General features: G+C 38.5%; 1 protein-coding gene across 1 annotated transcript in view; it reads right to left on the bottom strand.

Annotated features, from left to right (window-relative positions):
- Positions 1-19,056, bottom strand: part of NME7 (NME/NM23 family member 7) — a 74,344-nt gene extending 55,288 nt beyond the window's left edge. Inside the window, exons 1-6 of the mRNA XM_061453856.1 lie at positions 18,925-19,056; positions 15,755-15,921; positions 10,857-10,967; positions 7,032-7,082; positions 4,432-4,639; positions 1,089-1,194 (exon numbers count right to left, since the gene is read on the bottom strand). Coding sequence (XP_061309840.1) covers positions 1,089-1,194; positions 4,432-4,639; positions 7,032-7,082; positions 10,857-10,967; positions 15,755-15,921; positions 18,925-18,927 — 646 coding nt within the window. The 5' untranslated portion in view covers positions 18,928-19,056. The remainder of the gene's footprint in view (positions 1-1,088; positions 1,195-4,431; positions 4,640-7,031; positions 7,083-10,856; positions 10,968-15,754; positions 15,922-18,924) is intronic.
- Positions 19,057-23,142: the final 4,086 nt, after the last annotated feature.

The raw sequence follows: 23,142 nt of genomic DNA, 5'->3' as shown, positions 1-23,142 counted from the left end.
CAGGTGAAATCTTAGTCCTAGCTGCTGCCCATATTTTTGTAAAAGAAACATCACTCCCTCTTTGCTGCATGAAAGATTTACCAGTAGCAGATAATCATGCAAGGCCTCAAACAGATAACAGACATATTATCAGCAGTGAGCATGAGACTCTTTCTCATGAAAGCATGTTTTTTTCAGCAAGCTTTCCAGACATCCCACTTGAGGTGTGAAAGGCCTGGAAACTGCTATGGCCACTTCTGCTGTTTCCATGTTAGCTATCAGCAGAGAAGTGATTAAAATGTTGCAGTGTGCTCTGTATCTTACTAAGAAAAATCTCAGTGTTCTCACATGGCAACATTTATTCTACACTCAAAAATGTTCCTGCAGTACCAAAGCCAAAATATTTTACTGTACTCACTGCTCCTACACATACATGCTCCTGCACCTGAGTACAGGACACAAAGTGTGATTGTTTTTGTACGGTAAAAGCTGGGCACTAAACATTTCTGATACTCCTATGGTGAGCTCACAGAGCATTTGCCAGCACATAAAGCATCGTGGAGGCCAACAAATGCTTTAGGTCTCTGACTCAGTTTTACAGAATAAACAAGCCTTTTCTACTTTTCCATTCTCACTACTTTCAGCAGAATGAGATTCATACCAGTAAAAATCTCCCTTTGTAAGTCGTTTCAATGTAATGTATTACTGCCTGAGTGGAAGGCCCTGCAATATGGCCAGGTGTTCTGCTTTCAGACTGCCTTGAGGATGCTAACCTCCAGCAGAGGAGTGTGTTGGGTAGAAAGGAGCACGGACATGGTAAGCTGTCACATTAAGGTTCACCAAATCTCATGTATACTTTTATCCCCCTTTTGTATCACCTCACCCTTCTTATTCTAAAATTAACAAGTATCCACATGGAAAGCATGTGACCCACTCTTCATGGAACTGAATTGCAGAAATATTAAAGGTATATATCCACATGCTTTTGTATGTACTATGAAATATACCATGTGCTTTTGCAGTCTCATTCTCCCAAAAAAAGGTGCAGGAATTATCATGGATACAATGAAGCACAGATTGCTTTCCCCTCCTCTATTTTCATTGCTTACCTTCACTAACTGCATGAGGCTTAATAATGCAGCAAGTACAGTTTGTGAATTTTGCACTGTTGACTGGTCCACGACCTCCACTGGAGGGAAAGAACAATTCCAGCTCCTGAAAAGAATTGCAATTGAATACATTTTAGAGTGATCTAGCTGCATACATCAGCCTTTATCATAAGTAACAATATCTGAAGTATCCACAGTTACAGAAGATAAACCACAATTACAGGGTTTTTTTGTGCTACAAATACTTTTTCCCTATAATATTCTCTCAAACATATCTTTCCCTCTCTGGCACCACAGCTACAATCATAAAAACATGATTAGAATTCTTCTTGCAATGTCGTTCTTTCCCCTCCTGTAACACCATCCATTTCCATTCAGAACATCCAAAGCACTGCTGCCACAGCCACAATCATTTGGGAAAGGTGTTCCCAGTTTTCTAAATTCTCTCTCTCCTTCCCCAGTATCTTTCCCAAATCTACTCCCACATATGTATATTTTATCTTCCGTCTTTTCACATCATCTTTTCCATTATAAGAGCAAGTATGCAAGTACCACACATTGTTCAGTATGTTTTCTTTCCATATACAAAGCTGACCTCTATCCCATTTATTTATTTCTTTCATTTTGTCTTAAACACTAGAATTATTGACTCTTGCCTTAGTGACAGTATCTTTCTTTATTTTATTTTTTTTAATCTTACTGAATTTGAGCTGATGAACTCAATTGCTCTGATTTTGGGATGAACCTCCTTGCCTCCAATCACTTCCTTTCTCCCCACCATTACTATTCAGATATCATACAGCTTGGGTCTTAGACCATACTGGGGTGAGCTTGACAGCCAGGTTTCTTTCCTCAGTGATATTTTTTCACTGTTTACTGCCAGCTTCACAGGTTTTCCATACCATTTATTCACATATGTTACACAATCTGCCAATTAAGATTAGTTAAATGCTCAGAATGCAGATTCCATTTCACACCTATTGGTCAAATTCAGTAAGAGTTGATTGATAAATTTCTATTTAAGGGAAATAATAATATCCTGGAAATACTATTACCAAATCTATTTGATTTTTTTTTCCTGTGTAACACTAGCAGTGTTAAAGGCCATTTCCTGAAATAGTCTCATTTCATCTACTAGCTCAGATCACACGGAATAGACTTAGATATCTGCCAGTCTTTAGCTCATGACACTCTGAAAATTCCTGTAATCCTTACTTGGAAAGAATTATGTAATTCAAACGAATTCATCTTTCAATTGAAGGGAAAAAAAATTTTTTCTCCTAGCAAATAATCCACATTTTAATTGGGCACATCTGAGACAAAAGGGTTCATTTCCTACATTCTTCTGCTGATAAAATGCTGCATGTTTCAAAGACTTTGTCCCACTCTGTTAACTAATGTTTATTTTAAAAGAAGGACCCAGGAAAAGGCAGCAAAATATTTACAATATTTAAAGCTTTGTTTTATCCATTAAAAGGATAATCAAAGGAAAATACCTGAACAATGATGAAGCACTAAGATGATGAAATGACAAACTATAAGGAAGTGGAGCCTTAAAAAGAAAATTCTTTTCCTTTCCCTTTACTCTTTATGTAAAAAAACTCCAAAATTTGGCCTGCTGAGAGACACCAGATTAGAATATATCAAAGGCACGTTTTCACATGTCATTTAGCCACAAAAAGAACAATGCAGGCTTCCACAATTCACAACACATTCATTAGGTGTGGCTGATACCATTTTTTCTTCAGAAGAGTTTGTTTAGGTCCCTGTATCTTATATTTCTTCCAGCAAAGATCTGTCAAGGTGCAGCCAACTAGTTTCCATGGCAACTGCTATGCATCCATAGAATACTGGGCCCACTAAATTAAAATAGGCACAAGGGCACAATTTTTGTTGATCTATTGAAGGCTGGTATCAGTAACACCACAAAGATGCACACACCTGCAAAAGTTTGGCAAAATAATCCCACAGTCATAAATTGCTGCACGTGAAGGGGGCCTTCAAACAGCATTTAAAAAATGACGAAATGCAAAACCAACAAACTTAAGCCAAAGCACTTATGCTTCTAATCAAAATTTTATGCTAACAGACACATTGTCAGTTCAAAAGCTGGCAGAGCTGTCACAACAGCACACAGGAATAACGAAAAACTTTCACCCTTATATATGAAGACATCTAGTTATTTAACCAAAACTACAAAGACTTTTCTGACTATAATTTTCCTTCAACAGAAAGGATCAATTTCATCCAAACTTCTTCTGACTCTGTACCATCTTCATCAAGTCTGCCAGCAAAAATGGTATTTCAGGTGCAGCATATGATTTCTTGTCAAAACCAGAGGCACATGGAGAGGATCCAGCAGCCCAAGCACGGCACAGATACACGAGATGAGTGCTTGACCAGCAGAAAATACCCCATGTTTTGCTATGGCACATAGAAGTTAACCAATTCTTCCCTCACCACCGGGATATAATCTCTGTGTATACTTTCTAGTATATAGTAACTGGCAGCTTATTAGGTATTCCACGGCAGATTTCTTTCCAGTTATGCTACTGCCGCTGCTCCAATTTTAACAGAAGAAAGACTGGGATCAAGGAAACAACAACTGACATCTTCTCACCACTGGTCTAGAGCTAAGATACCACAGCGCAATATCAATCAGTCATGAGGCAAACTTCATTCTTGCCAACGTTTACCAGCATATCTACCCCAAAACCAGCATATCTACCCCACAACAGAGCACACAGATAGTCACCTCAATTCTGTAGAAATGCTCATAGTATCTACCGCCCTGTCCCAGGGCTTTTTCTTACCACTAAGGAAACACACACTTGAAAACAAAGCAAAATAGAACTGATCTCCTCAAAGCCAAGCCCACTGTACTACCTTTCAAAACACAAAGCACTATGAAGTGGCCTGTTTTCATAATTATTCATTCTGAGTAATAACAGCAGAGGTCTACTGAAGACTATGGAGGAGAACAGGTAACTGCAACACACAGGATGGCACAAACAATTTTGTTTAATCCCTTTGTTTTTGTGATCAACATTGGTAGGCTATAGGTAGATAATACAGGCTATGCAATTAGCTCAATGTCTGTGATGTACAGAAGACATTAAAAATTACCAGGCATGCTCTCCCGATCAAAGTGCCCAAGGTTCCCCTTTGTGAAAGAGATAAACAAGATTTTTCTTTTCAGTTTATTTTTCCACTCTAAAAAGGATCCATGAAGAATATCTAAACTAGTTCTAAACTCAAGTGGGGAAAAAAAAAGAGGAATTCCTGACCCAGCTGTTAACCAGATAAAGTAAAAGTAAACGTCAGTCAACAGTCAAAAACTTACTTGAGCAGCTGAAGCAACTGAATCTGGGCCATGAGCTGCATTTCTTAGGCCAGTATGTCCAAAGTTCCCTCTAATGCTCTCTGGTGTATCAGTCTGTGCCGCTGCAGAGTTTGCTGGCCCCAGTAATGTTTTCCATTTACAAACTGCATCATCACCTAAGATTTCCATAGCAACAATGGGACCACTCGTTATGAACTGGAGAAGTTCACTGTAAAATGGAAACAGTACATGGTGATCTATGCTACGAAATAAAACCAACAAGAACATATGATCCAGTGGAGACGCTCAGAACTCAACTCGGCAAGGCCTTGAGCAACTTGATCTAACTTCAAAGTTGGCTCTGCTTTGAGACAGGAAATTGGACTATGTGATGGGAAGATGCTCCCTTCTTATTATGGTTGTAGAAAAAGAATCAGATAATACAAACTCACTCAAGCTACTGTATGCCATGTTCGATTTCAAAAGAATTTTTAAAAGATTGGTACTAGAAAGAGCCCCTGCTAACCATTTGCTTGGCAGGAGCAATTCCTAAGCATGTCTCTTCTGCACAGCAGGACAGAAGGATTCTTACACGACCTGTGTGCTCCCCACTCGCACAACTTCAACACTGCTGCGAGGATGGAGTGCTCACTGCCTCAGGGATCTCTCCCATAGATTTTGCCCAGCCAAAATCCAAAGGGGGAGAGAAGGGAGAAGCAAGATTTGGAAAGTTTGTGGGGAAGAGGGGTCTTAACTGCAGTTATCACATCCTGACATACGCAGAAGTCAAGTGACTTTAATGGGCTGAATCTGAGTAAGGAGAAGAGATTGTCAGGAGCAGCCAGTCTTCTGTCCTGACTATCTGACAAAGAAAACAGTCACACAAAATTGGAAACCCAAACACCCTATTAAAAAGCCCCACTGTAACTATAATTCCGTATCTTTACAAAACTTGCATAACAACAAGACTGCCTTTTCACTGTGTCTGGACAGAACCAATAAAGAAGAAAGTTGGCTCAATGCTTTTTGTACTACTTTCTCATAAAAAGAGCTTCGCACAATTGTAATTGTGGATGTGTATGCTTCTTCATCTTCTTCCTAATGATCATTTATGCAATGATCCATGGGGAAGAAGAAAAGAGAAATCTATTAGTTTTTTGCTAGAGGAATGATATTAGAACTATGAGAAGTTACATAAAAATAAAGAAACTACACAGGGATAAGCTGTTGGGACTCAGGTTCTATTGATCAGAGACTGCTTGTTTAGAATATGGTTAAATGGCTTACACATACACACACCCAAGAAAAAAGCAACTTCTATAACACTGCTTACGGTTCAGACTGATCCCAAATATAAAATAATTTTTAAAAATTAAATTCTTTAATACGACATTATTTTCCAAACAAGTAGAATTCACTAGACTAACATTGACTAGTGAACTTGCAAACCAAATCTGAATTTAAAGACAAGTAATACAACGCTAAATATAATTGAGTCAGAGTTTTTACATTTCACTGCCTTGAAGATTCTTGCCCTGTTTGATCTGTAATGCTTTATAACTATTTGTTTCTAATTTAGAGAAAAATCCTACACAGAAGACGTAGCCAACGGGACTGTAGCATGGGAGACCAGCACCTCACAGGACAAAGGCTACAGTTTCTCAGATAATTACCATTAGCATAGATAGACATCTGTGAAATAACACTACAGGTAAAGTTCCTGCTTATTTACCAACATATGCAAGCAGGCTTATTCAGCAAAGAAAAGGCAATCCTAAATCCTCCTCTGATCTCCAGCATGGTCAGATGTAGCCTGGGACCATGTCTCTGTGAAGAGCTTGAGTTTGGACCCACAATAATCAGTTGCTGTTGCAGGAGAGCAGCTGGCAGATCCTAATACTCAGAAACTTCATGACAGTACTGAAACCAGGTCTTTTGACCAACTGAGTGCAAACCCAGGTTCCAGCATGGCTGAAAAACACAAGGCAGAGCTGTACCCTTTTCCTAGAAGAGGCAGACTGCCAAATCCAGAGGGAGGAAAGGAAAGTTGTTTGTTGGTACCTTTAGGCAAAGCAGAAATGACACAACCTCTGGTATCAGTCTGGTCAGTTACGACAAGACCAGGTTTTTCATGTTAGGTGGAGCAGTCTAACACCATGGAAGTTCGACGTTTCGTCCAAGGGTAGCAGTACTCTAAACAACTACCCCGTGCACTATCCTTTCAGTTACTTACAATTTGGGGTACTTGCTATCAAATCAATTCTCACAGCTAAGTGTTCCCCCTAATTATCATTATCTGCAAGCTCCACCCTGATCCTGAAGATGCTCCTTCCCTTGGCTTTGAAGTTTTGCCTTGGTAGAAGCATTTTCACTTCTAAGAGACCAAAGACATTGCCCTGATACTATCAGGCTGTAAAGAGTGTGAGTTAAAACCCTGAATAGCTGAAGTAAGGATCTGTTCCTGGAGGAAGACAAACAGGGTGCATGCTCTGCAAAGGGCTCCACTCGACTAAGACAAGTTCTGATTTTCCCGTGGTCCTGCAGTACCAAATACGATAAATGAAGCTTGTGCATTCATTAAACAAGCTTACTGCATGTCAAGCTGAAATTGATATACCTACTTATAAAAAGGTTTTGATTGATGGTCTACGTAGAAATCAGCTGCTTCTTTTCTGAAAGAGTAAAAAGACATATACAGATATATACACACGCACACACATATACCTATATATGTATATATATATAAACACACATATATATATATGTATATATATATAAACACACATATACCTATATATGTATATATATATAAACAAGCTATCATTCATCAACATGTTTCCACAGGTAATGTCTTCCCAAGCTGGACAGCTTCTGGAATGTTCATGCTCAATAACAGAAACTACATTTAATTTTCTATCATATTTTGTGTCGCTACAGGTATAGCTTGTAGCTGCCACCTCCTTATGCTCCTGCTCTGGGAAGGAAGTAATTACTGAAGCCCATAGCATGGACTTTCAAGGTCACTGATAGTCCCCACATTCTCAGTTTGAGAAATAAATGCAGTGGAGTCACCTTGCCAAACCATTCACTGACGTCGTTTTCATCTTTCATCTCAGTTTGAGTGTGTACGTTGGATACTGAAGTTTGGTTTTTAAAGCATAAAAAAAGAATTTAGCTGCTTCACTGGAACTTATTTCCTTATCAAGGCTAGTGTTTGATTATTCTGGTGCATAACAAAATATTGCATAAGCTGGTTTCTATTCAAAATCCTCTAATGTTACAAGTCACATCAGCAGCACAATGCTCTTCAGATTAAAACTTGTTTTCTCCCACACTTTTCCACTTGAAAACTCAATTTGGTCTTGCACTTTCCCTCAGGGAACACAGCAGTTACTACACAGAGCTTTCTCCCAAAGCAGTGGGGTTTCTGTAATGAGGGGGCTCCTTACACTGCCAGGCAAATAAAGGCCACCAGGCATAAGTCTGTACCACAGCTGTTACTTAACCTTTACTCAGGTACTGGAAGCAAAAAGATACCTTTTCAGACAGGGTAGTGGCCCTCTCCAAGTTCTGCATTGACACAGCCACGCTGCTAGCAGAACTGGGCTCAGCTACCCAACTACACAAGTTTCAGGGACCACGACACACACTCAAGATCCATCCACAGGTGGGCACACCATTTCACCCCACCACCCCTGCAGCTAGCCAGCCTACTCTCTTCCCTGCTTCTTCTCCAGCTGCCTCTCATACTTAACCCTTGTTTACGGCACTGCTTTTTCTGCATGGTAACCGCTAGAAAAATCTGTGGACTTTTTCAAGTCTAAAGATGCTATTTCGCAGCTTCAAAATTCCAGGTCAGAAGCGCAGGCTTGCTCTTGACTTCCTAAACCTGGTGTGTACCACTTTCTGAATCTGGACTTTGTGGAAAACAACAAGCTCTTCAGGACAATTGACAGGTGAAAGGAAGCAAAACTACTCACTCCTATTCTGGATATAAAGTTCACAATTAAAGCAGAGCTGCAGGAAGAGTAAAAGACTCCCGCTTGGAAAACTGTTCTCACCTGCAGAAACAATCTTGTGATTTTTTTTTTGTCTCCCTGATTTTGCTGACTTTGAGCAGCTGTCTTGGCTGAAAGAAGTTACCTGAAGGTTTTTTAGATAACAGATTCCAGGTATGAACAAAGGCACAGTTCTGTCAGCTGCTATGGAACTTTTCACATCTCTCTCCCATTTGCAGTCCAGACTTAAGCCAAATATTGCCAGAGGAAATAAATAACCTTAAGAAAAACTTAAGGAGAATTTAATTTTCCTAACCTTGACAAATATTTGAACAGTCACCGTTTTCTCCAGCTTTTTTATCAAAATGACCACCTGATCACTGGAAATGAATAATTCCTGGTTTGTTGCTTTTAGTTCAGTGTATGAGCCATTCAAAATTCAAAAGATTTTCACTGGCCATACAGCTAATATGCTTTCCTTTCATTTCATAACTAAGGCAGAAACATGATTTAAAAATTATGCTAGTCACAGAAACTCCTGCAATCTCAAGCTTCAAACCTATACTCTGCAAATAGCCTGAAGTTTTTGCTTACAATTCACTATTTCATCAGAAAACCCGCTTCTGAAACTAATCCACCAAATGATTTTGCATAGCAAATATGAGAAAGCTATGCAAACTGATTATGTATCATCATTTCTGAATGTGAAGAAATATTTGAGGGATCTATTTCTGAAACAAATTGAGCTCTACTACTCAGTTAAGAATTCCTATTGCAATAAATATAAAATTGCAGTTGTGCTGTATAACTTAGGTCCTTTTAAATTTTATCTCTCTTGTAAGTTCTCTGCTTTTAAAGAACAGAAAACAGCATTCATCTGGGAATAGTAGACTGAACTGATGTATGATTACATGAAGAGACTAGAAAGCTGATGTATCAAAGTAGGTGCCTGCCCTCACTTTCATATCCTGGCTACAATTTTTGACAGAACGCACAAATCTACTTAACAGTAGGCATGAATCTACTTAACAGTGATTGAAAAACAAATGTAAGTAATAACCCATTTAAAGAAAGCAGTAGATGATGACACTGGTTTGAACAAGCATGCCCGCAGAGACCTAAAGGTTGAAGATTTTGGCAAAGCCATTGCTCTATCATTTTAAAATGGCACAGTGCCAAGAAACAGAGTACACAGTAAGCAGAGAAACCACAAATATTCAAGACTTCATTATTTTTTAAAGTATAACCCAATCTTGTGCTTTTTAATAATTGCTTTCAATTATATAAGAGAAGCAGAAATTTTTATATACTAATAAGGCAATAGAAGTTCAAATCTCAAAGTTGTCTCTTCAGTGAGTCAACTCTAAAGCACATGGCCTGGCTCGACAGTTCTTCAAGTTCTCAGACAGGCACTGAAATACAGAACCACCCAACACAACACTGCAGGATCAAATCTCTCAGACTGCAAAGGCAGCAAGCCAAAAACGCTGGCTTGAAAGACATTATCAATTGCAAATCAGCATTAGAAACCTGATTGACCTCAATGACTGGAGTTCTTTCAGGGAGGATCTGGGACCAGTATCATCCAGCACCGCAGCAGATGAATGCAGAGACAAGAGGTGGAAGTCACAGTTGTTTTATCAGCACTTCTGAAAGCCAAAAAGGTTTTGAGGTAGGAGAAAATTGTTCCTGACCTCACACAAACCATAAGAAGACATGACCATGGTATTATGTAGAACAGATAGGTTTTCTTTTCATAGACAAGTGGTATACGAACACGTTTGGCAAACCAGCAATGAAGAAATGATGCAGTAACTTTAGGGAAGTTGACTAGGGTAAATTAAATGTTTTCTTTCTTCCCCAGCATGCCTTTTTTTAAAACTCATGGCTCAATTTGATAAGGGAAGAACAGTGAAGGTTATGGGGGATTAGGAAGATGCAAAATCTGTCTACCCCTGCAGAGCCATCAGAAGATCACTTTCTTTGCCTTAGACTTCCAGTGATAAAAAAAATACCAAACAAGTAAGTGTGGGTCTGAGAACACAAGTTAACGGATAAACTGAGAGCAAACAAATCAATGGCATTTTAAAGTCAACCCAAGTAAAATCAGCAGTATGGTTAGTATCAGGAAGCTATGAGGTAAGAACATACAGACATGTCAGTAAACACTGCTGTATTGCTAAAACTATGGTAGTCACCTTGGATCCATACAGAGACATTATACATTTAATGACACTAGGCTCATTTGCACAGAACTTTTTATCTCTTAGCTTAATTCTCTACATGCTTTCAGAAACCTACATGATTATGAAACCAATGAGTCCCCCCTCTGTTATCCACTGGAATGGATTTGATGTGCAGAACAACAGAGGATAGCTTCAAAGTATATTCTTATCTGCAAAAAACCACATTTAGATACAACAGAGCTAACCTTAAAAAAATCCTTACCTTGAAAGCACCATCATTTTGGCTTTAGTTATTGTAAATCCTTCATTAATAATGATATCAATTAATTCTCCAATCTTGGGCACTGCATCAGGTTTAATCAAAGCCAGCGTTCTGGGAGGAAAAAAAAAAAACAAAAGTAGAGCGACACAGCCAACGTTACTTTCCTTAGAGCATTTGGTGTGCACGTTGAGTTTGCATTCAGACAAAAAAAACATCACATCAAAGGCAGAAATTCTGCCACAGTCAAACATCCAGTCCCAGCGTCTCATCAATTTCCACACTGTCCTTGAATGCCTGCACAAGACATTATTCTGATAAGAAGGAGCTTTGCACATTACAATTTCCTCAGCTTTCTAACCCAACTCAGCCCGCAGAGTTCCAGCAGTCTTTATTTACTGACTTCTCCCTTCCCTCTCAGAGCATACAATCTGACCACTTCTTCTTTAGCTAGTGTATATCCCTGCAGCTCCTCAGCCATGGCTCTGGGTTAGACACAACTGTTTCGTTAATGTCTCCCTATACTTGCTCAGTTCCCTTTTCCCCTAATTTTAATCATTATCTACATAAAAATGAAGCTGTTAAATTTCCGTATTTAAAAATACTACTTAAACCTGCATCTCTTTAAAAAAAACATAATACAATAAAAAAAAAAAAATCACAGTGAAATGATCGTTTTATTACTCCTTTTAAAATATTTGGAGGCCTCAGTCAAAAGAAGGTCTTATTGTTCTTCATACATTACAAACACCTAATGGTATATAATTTGAATGCCAAATAGCTGACGCTGTTAATAGACACAATAAAAGACTGGCAGAGGAGGTATTACGTCTCTTATACTGACTGACAGCTATATTCTAAGGGAGACAAATCAAAAAATTTCTACACTCTCCCCCACATCTTTGTTTCCAAGTACATCCTGTCTTCTTGGTAATTATCTTTTTATACTATACATCCCCAAGGCCAGGACTGTTTTATTAGCGCACTCTGAACAGCACCAAGTACACCATCAGCATTAAGCGTATTATTAATCAAAAATAACAAGCACAAAAAGAAGGTCTGTTAAATGGCATCTTCTATTTGCATTCATATTATGGTGAGTCAGCTTCAAATGTGCTCAGCTTACAAATCAACAGATTTAGTTCAATCCTGTATCTCAGAAACTCTACGTCTCCAAGAATCCTAAAGAGTTTTGTCCATCTTTAACACTGTTACAAATAATGAAGGCTGTCCAAGATGGAATTTCTCACTGCAGTATTTCCCTAGATGAAAGGCAAAATAATTGCAAATTTCTCATTTCATATACCAGCATAGAAATGGAAAGCTGCCTTTAGGTTAGCAGTAATATATTCTAGCCAGTGCATTTATGCTTAGGTTGTAGGAAATAGACAAACTTCCACAACATTTACCTTGAACAGTGACCCCAGATTGACAGATACTTTGGGAACAGATAAATCTAAAATATGGGAGGTGTTAGGACCAGGGAATGTAATGAGAAAGATTTGAACATATGCAACATTTCATGTGAAACTAAGGGGGAGACATAGATGACCTTCAGAGCTCAGAAACAGATTTCCTCAAGCACCAGGAAACTTACATACATGGACCAGCTTGGGCCCAGATCCATTGGGAAATACGACGTCAAAAGACTGACGGACTAAGGATAAACTGCATGACAGTAGTCAACCAAGCCTATGCCTCAGTCCATCGCAGCGCAAACTAAAGTCAGTTTAGCTCCATGTTCAGATCAGGAAAGTCTGACCTCTGGCCAACATTCAACACAGTTTGCCAGCATACTTCATGCAGCCTATGGCCCATAGCCTGTTCATCTCTTTCCCAAGGATTTCACAGCTCCACTTCACTTTGTGGTATTTATCATACAACAGGGTGTGCCACACGCATGAAGGCGCAGGAGCAGCTGTGAACTTGACTGATGACACCTGTTCACATGATGCATGACCTGCATCCTGGCATAAGAGGTTCTCAACTCTGTTGTTTACCATGAAGGAGTAAATGATTGAAGGTCTCTACTGCCATTCACATTTCCTTGAGGAATACTTTTCTGAATCTGCATTATTACACAGGCTATTTGAGACAGACTGCTAATGCTAGAAATAAATTGTCCCTTACTTTTCTATTCCAAGCTTTCTAGTAAAATTAATTCCTACCAATATGTAATAAAATATTGCATTATGAAGCAATTTACTTACAAGTCATTAAGGCAAACTGCAATGAGCAACTCCTGTGACACCTTTTTTCTAACACTGATATATAAACTTTAACATTTCAGTGTGAGCTTCTCAGAGGTATGCAAGGTAAAAAAAGGTATAATTCAGCACGCTAAAGACTGTATCTGAGATTGGATTTTGATTCATGTGCCCTATTTTTAGTTCTAATGAGGAATACGTTTCTTGTGGTTTAATATGATGCAGTCTGCAAAGTACAGTTTGAAATAATTTTACGTCTAGGAACAAAGGACAAAGAATGAGAATTAAGCTCATTTACTTAGATTTTCAGAGGAACTGTATGACTGTACCGCAATGAATACTGAAACAACAGAAGATCAAAGGAACAATGCACAAAACATGCTGCGGCTATGCTTTTGAGATCTACTTATTCCTAATAATAGGACTATTGCATATACAGTAGCTTATGTCTTGTAGGGGAAGAAACGCTGATTATGTCAATGACAAGAAGCCTAAGAATAACATATCCCAATCAAAAAAGAATTCAAATATTTTTGGTTGATACATAAGTTTTCTAACACCATTTTTAAAACCAGTGATATTAACTGACTCCAGTCTACTTAGACAGGACACACTAGTCAGACAAATGTTTACCTCAACTTACACCCACCCAGGATCACAAAGAAATACTACAGAAACAGAAATTCCTGTCCCACGCCAGTGATTCCTTGTGTGATACGCTGTAAATAAGCACAGGCTTACTTAACCACCATTTTAGCTACTGTTTGTGAGAGTTTCCTTATGATACACAGGGAGGGAAGCAAGGAAGGCAAATGATCAAATATGGCTGTATTTAAAAATTGGAACCAAAGGTCCCTAATTCAAGCCATTCAAGATTTTTTATATATACTCCTCAGTTTCCCTCAAAGCCTTTGCTGAGCCTGCCTGCATAGAAACTCAGCAACTAAAGAAAGTATTTCCAAACCCAGACTAAACTGCTGATAGTCCTGTACAACACAAAGGCAAGAAAAAGACAGGAAAACATTCTGCCTTGTACAACATCCTTAAAATTATTAATAGAACTCCAACTACAGATAATTTTAGGAATTATCAAGTATTGCAGAAATTTTACTATATCTGTTTAACTAATAATTGCTGTAAAACCTGCTGGGAACAGGTCAAAAGGGCAAATACCTCATATGCAACTCTTTTGCCCAAGGACTCTTTTAATATGACCCTGTTTACCCAGTGAAAGCTTCTGTGAAGAAACTGGATTTTGAGAATCCCTTGCCTGCTTAAGACACCTTTCACTATGTTCCTTTGGGCTATTCTGAATATGTAACACCACTTGCATATCTATGTTATCTTTCGGCTGACATTCCTAAAATGTTTTCCAAACAGCTGACATGTCATAAATTCTCTCCCTTCCTTTTGTAAAGCAGTACAAAAACCCACTCCCTCCCAGGACCACTTCACTGACAACTATAGTGTTGCTGTATAGACAGCAACTTCCCTTACAAGAAGAAGAAAATGTCACTTTATCACAAGCTGCCTTTTCTTGGTATAACTGCATCAGCACCAGGGCTTATGCTAGTTTAGGCAGAGCAGGAAATACACAACTATAAAAAGTGACATTGATATAAAAACCATAGATAAGACAGGCTTCACTGAGGAAGAGAGAGAGTAGCCACATTTACAGAAGACACCCTCTGGAGTTCTCCTCCTCCTTTATGACTCTTCCACCATGCCCAACCCCAGCTTGGAGAAAAAGTACCAGGAGAACTCTTTCTGGAAAGATATTATGGCAGTCATTTCCATGGTAATGTTTTTTGCCAGGTTAAGCAAATATGTGTGTTAAAACTTGCAACTCTTCCTATGTTTCTGGTTATGTACAATTCTCCAGAAAGAGTTCAAAATAAGGCCAGTTAGTGGGAGGGAGCAAGAAAGCAGGCGAGCAGGGCTCACTGGAATGTGATACCTAAGAAAATAGTCTGTGCTCTTTTTAAAAAAAAAGCTAGAGCAAATTATGGTAATTTATTAATTTGCAAATTCAGCTATTACTTGCATTGCACTCAAACCACATTTAAATTCCTTGTAAATCACACACATGGGGTTTAGGAGATGCTGAAAAATTTCTCAGAAAAAATTCTCCATAGTGGGGAAAAAGCAACGGAGAATGGGAATGGGCCTCTCTTCTGTTACCACTGTTTTCACTTACTACTACTAATACAGAGCAGAACGGACTGATAAGGCACTAGGCTTCTGCACAGATTCCAGACAGACAGGTGCTAGCTCTGCAAGATACAGCCCTTTCAAGGCCAGCAATCAGGACTACCAAATTCTACCCCAAAAGAATCTCCAAATCACAAGAATTCTACTGTTGCCTGCCCCGGGAAGTAAAAAGGCAGAGGACCCCCTGTTTTCCTCCTCCCCTCTTCTCTCCCAAAAGACCTTGAGGAGGCAGCAGCTGACACCATGGAGAAGCTGACCTTGAAGATCTTTCAGCTAACAACAGTAGTCATGGGTTTGCCCACAAGCCCAGGCCAGTCCACTTCACTCCAGCTATCAGTATGCCAGATCATTTCAAACTGCATGTAAACTTGTAGCTGTCTCCTTCTCTCCCATAGTACAGAATACTTGTCTCATTTCCATCAAAGAACAACTACTTTGAAAGCCAAACTACAAAGGACCATTTAAAAAAACATGCATTCTTACTTCTCTTTACGGCTCCCCAGTTTGCGGGCTGTATATTGATCCCCATAGTCCACTAAGTTTAGATGACGGGAAAAAACAGTGATTTTGTTGCCCACAAATAAATCCTCAAGGTGTAGGCTCTCATACTTGGTGCGCTTCAGGAAGGTGCGATGATTCTTCACATCATACTGCAGAGAAAAGAACATTAAAATCTACCATATCAAGAGATCAAAGCTATGGGCAAACTCAACATAATTTTTAGTCTACCTTCAAAAATTTCCACAGTACTGTGGAATTGAATCTGATCACTAAACTGATTTAATTCCTGACCCTTTGGACTTAGAGGTGCACCAGGAAAGCTTAGAAGACTAAACCACAATCACAAATTTATTGCATTTAAATACTCTCAGGATGACAGCTATCTTTGCATTTTTCATTTCATCATTTGTTTGTGCTAATTCAAGCTGTGATAAATGGTTCAGGTGCCTAGTGGATACCTCTGCCCAGTCTCACTGAGAGTTCCCCCTACCAGATCTCTGCTGTTTCACAGACCAATGGCTCACACCGGGATCGATGAAGATTTGCACTGTGGCAGGTCTCCAGAGAATCATTCCAATGATGACATGCTTTATTTGACTGCACAAGACTCAGAATTAGGGACGGATGGGTGACTGCAACATTAGGTTGAGACATTCTCACTGCCTAAAGCTGCAAGCTCAAAAGCCTGTCAAGACAATTCAGCTATATATCATCATTCCAAGCAAGATCCAAGATATTAATGTGTAGTTTTCTGGGTGGGCTGCCAAAGCACAAAAGGCAACCTGCTGAACAGTTTCTTCACTGTATGTGGGTATTACAGATGCCTTCTGTATCCTAAGGAAGCAGAATCTTATCAAAGGAAGAGTTTCGTCCTCCTCAGGCCAGACTTACCCTTCTCTGTCTTGAATTACATACACGTACTGTGCTCCACTGTAATGGTGTACAGACTAGAATAGCATTAAAAGGAAGAATATGATTCCCACAAATTTTGGAGGGAAAAAAAAAATTAAGAGTAAAATTACATACTCGTTACATACAAACAGACTGTGTCCCTCCTGCCCATGTACTTGTTGAAGTAAACCATGCAAAACAAAAGAGTTCTCTACTAAGAATCTGTCCTTTCTAAAAATTTCTGCTCTCTTTTTAGGAAATCTCCTGCAGAAATAAAACCTGTCCAGGCTGTAAAAATTCCCCGTGAGAGTTATTAACTACGGAAACTTCAGAAAATGGGGCATCTCTTTGTCATGAGATCCTGTTTGATCATAAGAGCTGCTTGCTGTCATGTGCAAAAACCTATATTGCCCTCATTCAGCTGCAAAGCAAGCTAGAAACTTGCTTCATTATTCCCACTGTCCTTTTTCTTCACAGGAACCAAGACATGAAGGACTAAGAAAGAAAAGGAAAGCGGAGGACTTCACACAACACAAGCTTTAAATAGCTCTGCTCCACCCTCAGCTGAGGTGTGTGATAAAGGAGAGCTATTATCCAGGAGATGGGGAAGGGGATGAAACATCTTTCTCATAAGCAGGGAAAAGCTGGCTCATATCCATTACCTCCCTTATCCTCAGATACGTTAGAGGTAAGAGTGGGCTGTCATCTCCTCAGCAAGATACCAAAAGATACAGAAGAATTAGGCAGTAACAGAGAATCGCTAAATTCTGCAGAAATTAAAAAAAAAAAAAAAGTCCAGAAAGAATTCTTAATATAATATCTGTCCACAAATTCATGGCAAAAGTGATTTTGAGACACTCTTTCTATAGAGGTATTACATGCATTTTTGCTTTTCTAACTCACATCCTGATCACATGCAGTCCATATACACTCATACCACATACTACTCATACGCACACACTATACTACCGTAACCTAAGAGCACACTAGCAAAATGCAAAAGTCTGCTAAGCCATAGGTATTTGATGCTGAATGCATTAAGAAGCTTAAGAACACCTTGAAAGCTCTTGGGTTTGAGACGTCTAGGTGAAATGAACAACAATTTTGCCAGCCTACACATGGTCGTGTAGGAAGATGATTATGGCTCCTGACTGATTAACTAAACTGTCTCTGGGAAATAAAAACTAAAAATCCTCACCTTTTGACAACTGTGCACACACAGATATCATACAAAGAACTAACTTAAAAGGGACAACATCATGACAGTTTCTTTAAAGAGACTATCAATAAAAAATGCAAAGAGCATCACCTCCACACATGCGGGTACCATGGTTTCAGTGAGTAGTAGTTTGGGTAAGAACAGGCAGATTCCACTAGGTTTCTTATTTCTGCATTTGAGATTTATAGCAGGAAAACTAAAAATTTTATTGTAAAATTACTAAGTATGAATATCCAAGTCTAGGCTATTCTGAGGCCCCTAGATCTTCATTAGAAATTGGAAAAGATAGTCCAAACCATTCATTCCTAAAAGGAAGAACAAAGCATTGGTTGGCTTACTAGGATTATCTTTACATTACCTCTTACATTTAAATATATATATAAATGTAATATATGTATATTTTTATACATGCCTATTGCTGCAAAATGCTTGTTTTAACATGGTATCAATAAACAGTGGGGATTAGTTGTACGAACCACAAGTTAGAAAGATCTCTGCAAGCACCACTGATGGAAAAATTTAGATCCCACTGTCTGAAACATGCTTCCTTTCATTCAAAACAAATTAAGAGCAATTTATCAATTCTCTACTCTGAAAATACTTTTATAGTTTACTCTTCAGAGAATTCTGGAATTTCTGCTGAAGCTTATGCCCCTATTTGGAATCAGCTTCAAATTAAGTTTCTCAAGCAGCAGGTCAGTGTTGCTGAGCTTCAATTCTGAAACCCAAGCAGAGATTGAATAAGAAAAGATTTGTGAAGATGAATTTCTCCAAGTGAAAGCAAGCTTTAAGAAAAAAAATTATAAACACGGAAGCTATTCCACATGCTTCACATGCTGTGAACTTGTATTTTTGCTTTTCTTTTAGTTTTAGAAACAGAGCAAGATACTTGATAAATTACATTTTTTTACCATTTTTTCCTTAAGTTACATTTTCCTTACATTTTCCATCAATAGGTATAGGCAGTAGCTTCCCACTTTGTAAACTGCTTAATTGGATATAATCATTATGATAATAGATACTTTTCTTCTTTTATTCTCACCATTTCAACTGATCCGTCTTTTGGATAATACAGAAGTTCATAACGCCGAAAGAGTGAAGCATTTGGGTCATACCATTCAGCAGTGAAAGCAAACCTGTCATCTTGACTCTGGAAATAGAAAAGGGGAGCAAAAGGCTGTTACAGAAAGCATACATGTTTTATATGTAAAAACACACCAACAGAAAACTTCCTTGCATTTGTCATCAGAAAAGTAAAAAAAGGGGAAAAAAAAACCCACTTGAAATGCATTTGCACACTCTGCGTATCATTTTCTGCTTACCACATCTGGTGACATATTTTCACTTTCAGCTATCATGTTTTAAGTATGATGGAACAGCATGGCAGTTTGCCCGGCAATCTCAAAACTTACTCTGATTTTATCAGACACGAAAGATGGACCGTTGTAGGAGTTGTTGTTAGACTTCTTCACTTTGTGAAGTATTTGATTTACTTTAATTTCTTAGAAATAATGTGTTTGCTCACAAATGAAATACAGAATCTTAAGATATTTTCTATTCATTCTACAATAAAACACCTTCCTCTTCCTGAGCAATTATATCTGAACAGCTGTTAATGATGAGATAAATATATTAAAGTTAAGGACAACATTAGTTTGATTGACTACTTCACATACAGCATAAATAGCCCAATCTCATTTACAACTCAGTTTCTGCCCCTAAGGAGTGTGACAAGAAAGGTAGACCGCAGTAATCCTAAAACTGTAGCTACATGCATAGCTCATCCTTCAGAGGACAACTGTTTGCAGCAATGTAAGCACAAAGGCGATGTAATGCATGTGGACCTGCAGTTCTAACACCTCTTAGTGGCATATGTTTGTTAGCTATCAATACCGCAACATCAGTTATTTTACAGCTGCTAGATGGAATTCTAAATTTTTATTTTCTACACCTCCCCTAAATCTCATTCTAGTCCTGAGGGTAAGCACAGTCCTGCCACAGGCTTCCACTTCTTAGACGTATCTGTGCTCTTTTATATATCTTAAATATTTAGACACAACTTGGAGTTCAAGTTAAAGCAATGTAGGTCTTTTTAGTACTCCAGATTTTAGAGAACAGCAGCATTTCAGCTGTTTCAAAGACTGCTCAATAAGCAACAGGACAGAAAGAATTTCCACAGGCTTCCATGAGTATTCTGGAACATCAGCAGGAAAAGAATAATCATTTTCCTAGTGAGTACAAGCCTACAGAGATACAGACATTAAAAACAAAACAAAAACAAAAAAAACCAAACCAAAACAAACAAAACAAAACGGCGAGAGTGATCTTGTCAGTGCATTTTTTCTTTCAGCAACTTCAGCTTAAAACTGACTTATGACTAAGTGCTTTTGCAGGTTGAAGTCCTAACACAAACAGCAGCTGGAAAGGATGAGACAATGAAGAACAATTTCCTGCTCAGTTAATAGCATCATGGCAAGTGCCCCACCCTCTTGTCAGCCTTTATGGTACCCTTACACTGCAAAACAAAGATATGATTATATCAGAGAAAGACCTATGCAATGGGGGCAGCACACTGCTCTGTGAAGATGCAGCTTTCACTTCTACCTGTAGAATTCTGTGCAGCACCGAAAGCCTTATTTACATGAGCTACTGTAACTTTTGTGTTATCTCTACTCTACACACTGCAGCCTTTGACAACACTTAAAAAATCACGTTTTATGTGCAGTATCCAGCACAAAACCTCCCTAGGGCTTACCCTGGTTCCTGGCCCTGACTCAAGCTAGACATGCTTGTGTCTTCATTGCTGCTGCTGCTGCTGTCCTGGAGATACATCAACCAGAACAAATTCTTTCTTATGTCAAAATTCATACCTTAATTTTTCTATATTGACAATAAGCAATAATAATGGCTGACAGACAACAATAAATTACTGATTTCAACCTTGATCTTAAATACACACACACTGCTGGAAGACATCTGATTGATTAATTTGACCATCATCTTGTCAAGAATGGATGCTACAAAAAACCAGTTCTCTACCAAACAGGCTGTCTAAAAAGAAAAATGGCCCTGTTTCTGGAGTACTGTTTAAGAAGCTAACTAGTGACTGATCCATGAAATAAATAAAGATGCACCATTCTTAATCAGGGCCTCCTCACAACATGAAGACATCTATAATTGCATTACGTCATGCTACTTATTTCATATTATAGCATCACTTTAAAATATATTTTCTAGGTAGCAGTTGCCAGAGCAACTACTAATTTTCATTTAAGCAAACCTTCCAAAGCCTCTAAATGCTTACTTGTCTTGGAGAAGTAATGTGTTTCTGTGAATAAGCAAAGAAAACACCATTAGATTTTCGATTAGTCACCAGTATCAGTAAATGGCATCTTCATGTTTACAGTGAGAAACTACATTGTGTGGTGCAGTTTCTCACCAGAAACTACATGTCTGGTGAGGAATTGGTCTGCTTTTTTTCATTTAAAGCAACCTTGGTTCGAAGATTCATTTGAAATTCATTTTATAAGATCATAATGAATGTCTGAGCTATTAATATTTTTATTCAGCAAGCTCTGCTGGCCAGGGCTTCTTACCCAGCTGAATGGCAAAAACGAACATTCTGTATTATCTTCTTTTAGCATTGTAAGCAAATGCAAAGTAACTTAGACTTGAAAAACACTGCAGACCTAACCCCTCAACGCCCAGTAATGTCATCAGCAAACAGGAAAATTTGAATCGGCTCTTATTCTGTATCTGGAAAATGTGGAGAGCTAACAGTTTTCTGAAACAACCAAAACAAGGTCTGTAAAGCTTCTCCTGGGCCATAACTAGAATTTCTCCTGCTTTATACACATAAAATTATCACAATATATATCTCTAAATGTAAAAAATATTATCAGAAGAAAACTTAAGTGCTTACGGGAAACACTGTAAAAATAATTTGGAACAGACTTTGAACAGGTAGATGGTTTCAGAGGCACACGCAGCAAAGTGAAGAAATTCCACATTAAAAGCAAACTGAAGATCATTCCAGACAAGTATACTGTGAAACACAGTACTGTGAAACACAGGACTGCAATTTTGCTATTGCAGATAGTCATTAAAAGACAATCCTGAAGATAATCATGACATGGAGTAATGTGAACATGGTCTGGTGAGCCCTTGCCAGGCATCACTGTAAAACTGCCACTCCAAGTCAACAACCAATTTAAAATCCTGAGTTTAAAAAACTGAGTACATACTAAGCTCATAATACATCTTTTAAAATAAGAACAAAGACTTTTAATAACTTATTTAGAACAGGAGTAGGATTTTTGAAGGAAAAAAAACAAACACAAAAACCTGTCCCCTTCCCATTACATACTGTAAAGACTGCAATAAAAATCTAAGTCTTCACAGCCCTGAAATCATCTTTTCTGAACTCTTACTTTCAATCGATTTACTGCTCAATCAACAGAACTGCTATGGCAAACAACCTTCTTGCACAACCTTTCACTAGTGTGCCCTGGACTGCAACATGGGAAGGAGTCTCAAAGATGAGATAGTAATATGGGAGACATGCAAAGTTTCATCCTTGTTCATCCTCCTAACAAAGGAAACTCAAAGAGAAAATATTGTCCAGAGCAGAGTGATTAGAGAGCACTGATGGTGGTATCGTGTTTAATGCACCTCACAGCTCGAGACCAGTACTGAGTCCTGAAGTGGGAAGATTTCACAGCCCTTGACCAGGGAGCCCTAGCACCTCACTCCCCCAGGAAATGGCTGAAACACATTAGTCACTAGTGAAGTCACATCACTGTGAACAGCTTGAGTAATAATAAATCGACTCTATAAATACATTATAAGTCAAAAAATTCTTGCTTTAAAACAGTATTTTCCATTCATTTCTGTACCATGCCCTCATTAAAATCACACATAGCCTCCGCTCTCACGACTAAGCAATTAACCAAGCAATAACTAATGGGGGAGACACAATTTTTCATAACTTTTCACATCAGGGGAAAAACTACCAGCATTAAAAATCCCAGCAGTGACTGTGCACTTTATAGTTACATACTGATAGTTTTAGAGGAGCTGTCTTGAGCTCAATTTTTACAGCCCCCTTCCATGGTAAATTCTAAAGCCACTGAAATCAGTGATGTCAAGAGTTCACCCCTGTGAATACAGAAAGAATAATCTTTTTCTTCCTTCCTCTTTTAACAAACTGTACAGAAAAACATTTGGATGCATGTGTAGGTTTTGCTAGCTTACACTTTTT

The sequence above is a fragment of the Pezoporus flaviventris genome, unplaced genomic scaffold (genome assembly GCF_033815535.1).
Source record: "Pezoporus flaviventris isolate CSIRO_AGI_PZ_B2104156 unplaced genomic scaffold, CSIRO_AGI_Pfla_v1 ptg000015l, whole genome shotgun sequence".
Taxonomy (NCBI): Eukaryota; Metazoa; Chordata; class Aves; order Psittaciformes; family Psittacidae; genus Pezoporus; species Pezoporus flaviventris.
Note: the sequence above shows the minus strand (reverse complement) of the source record. Positions and strands in the feature narration are given on the sequence as shown.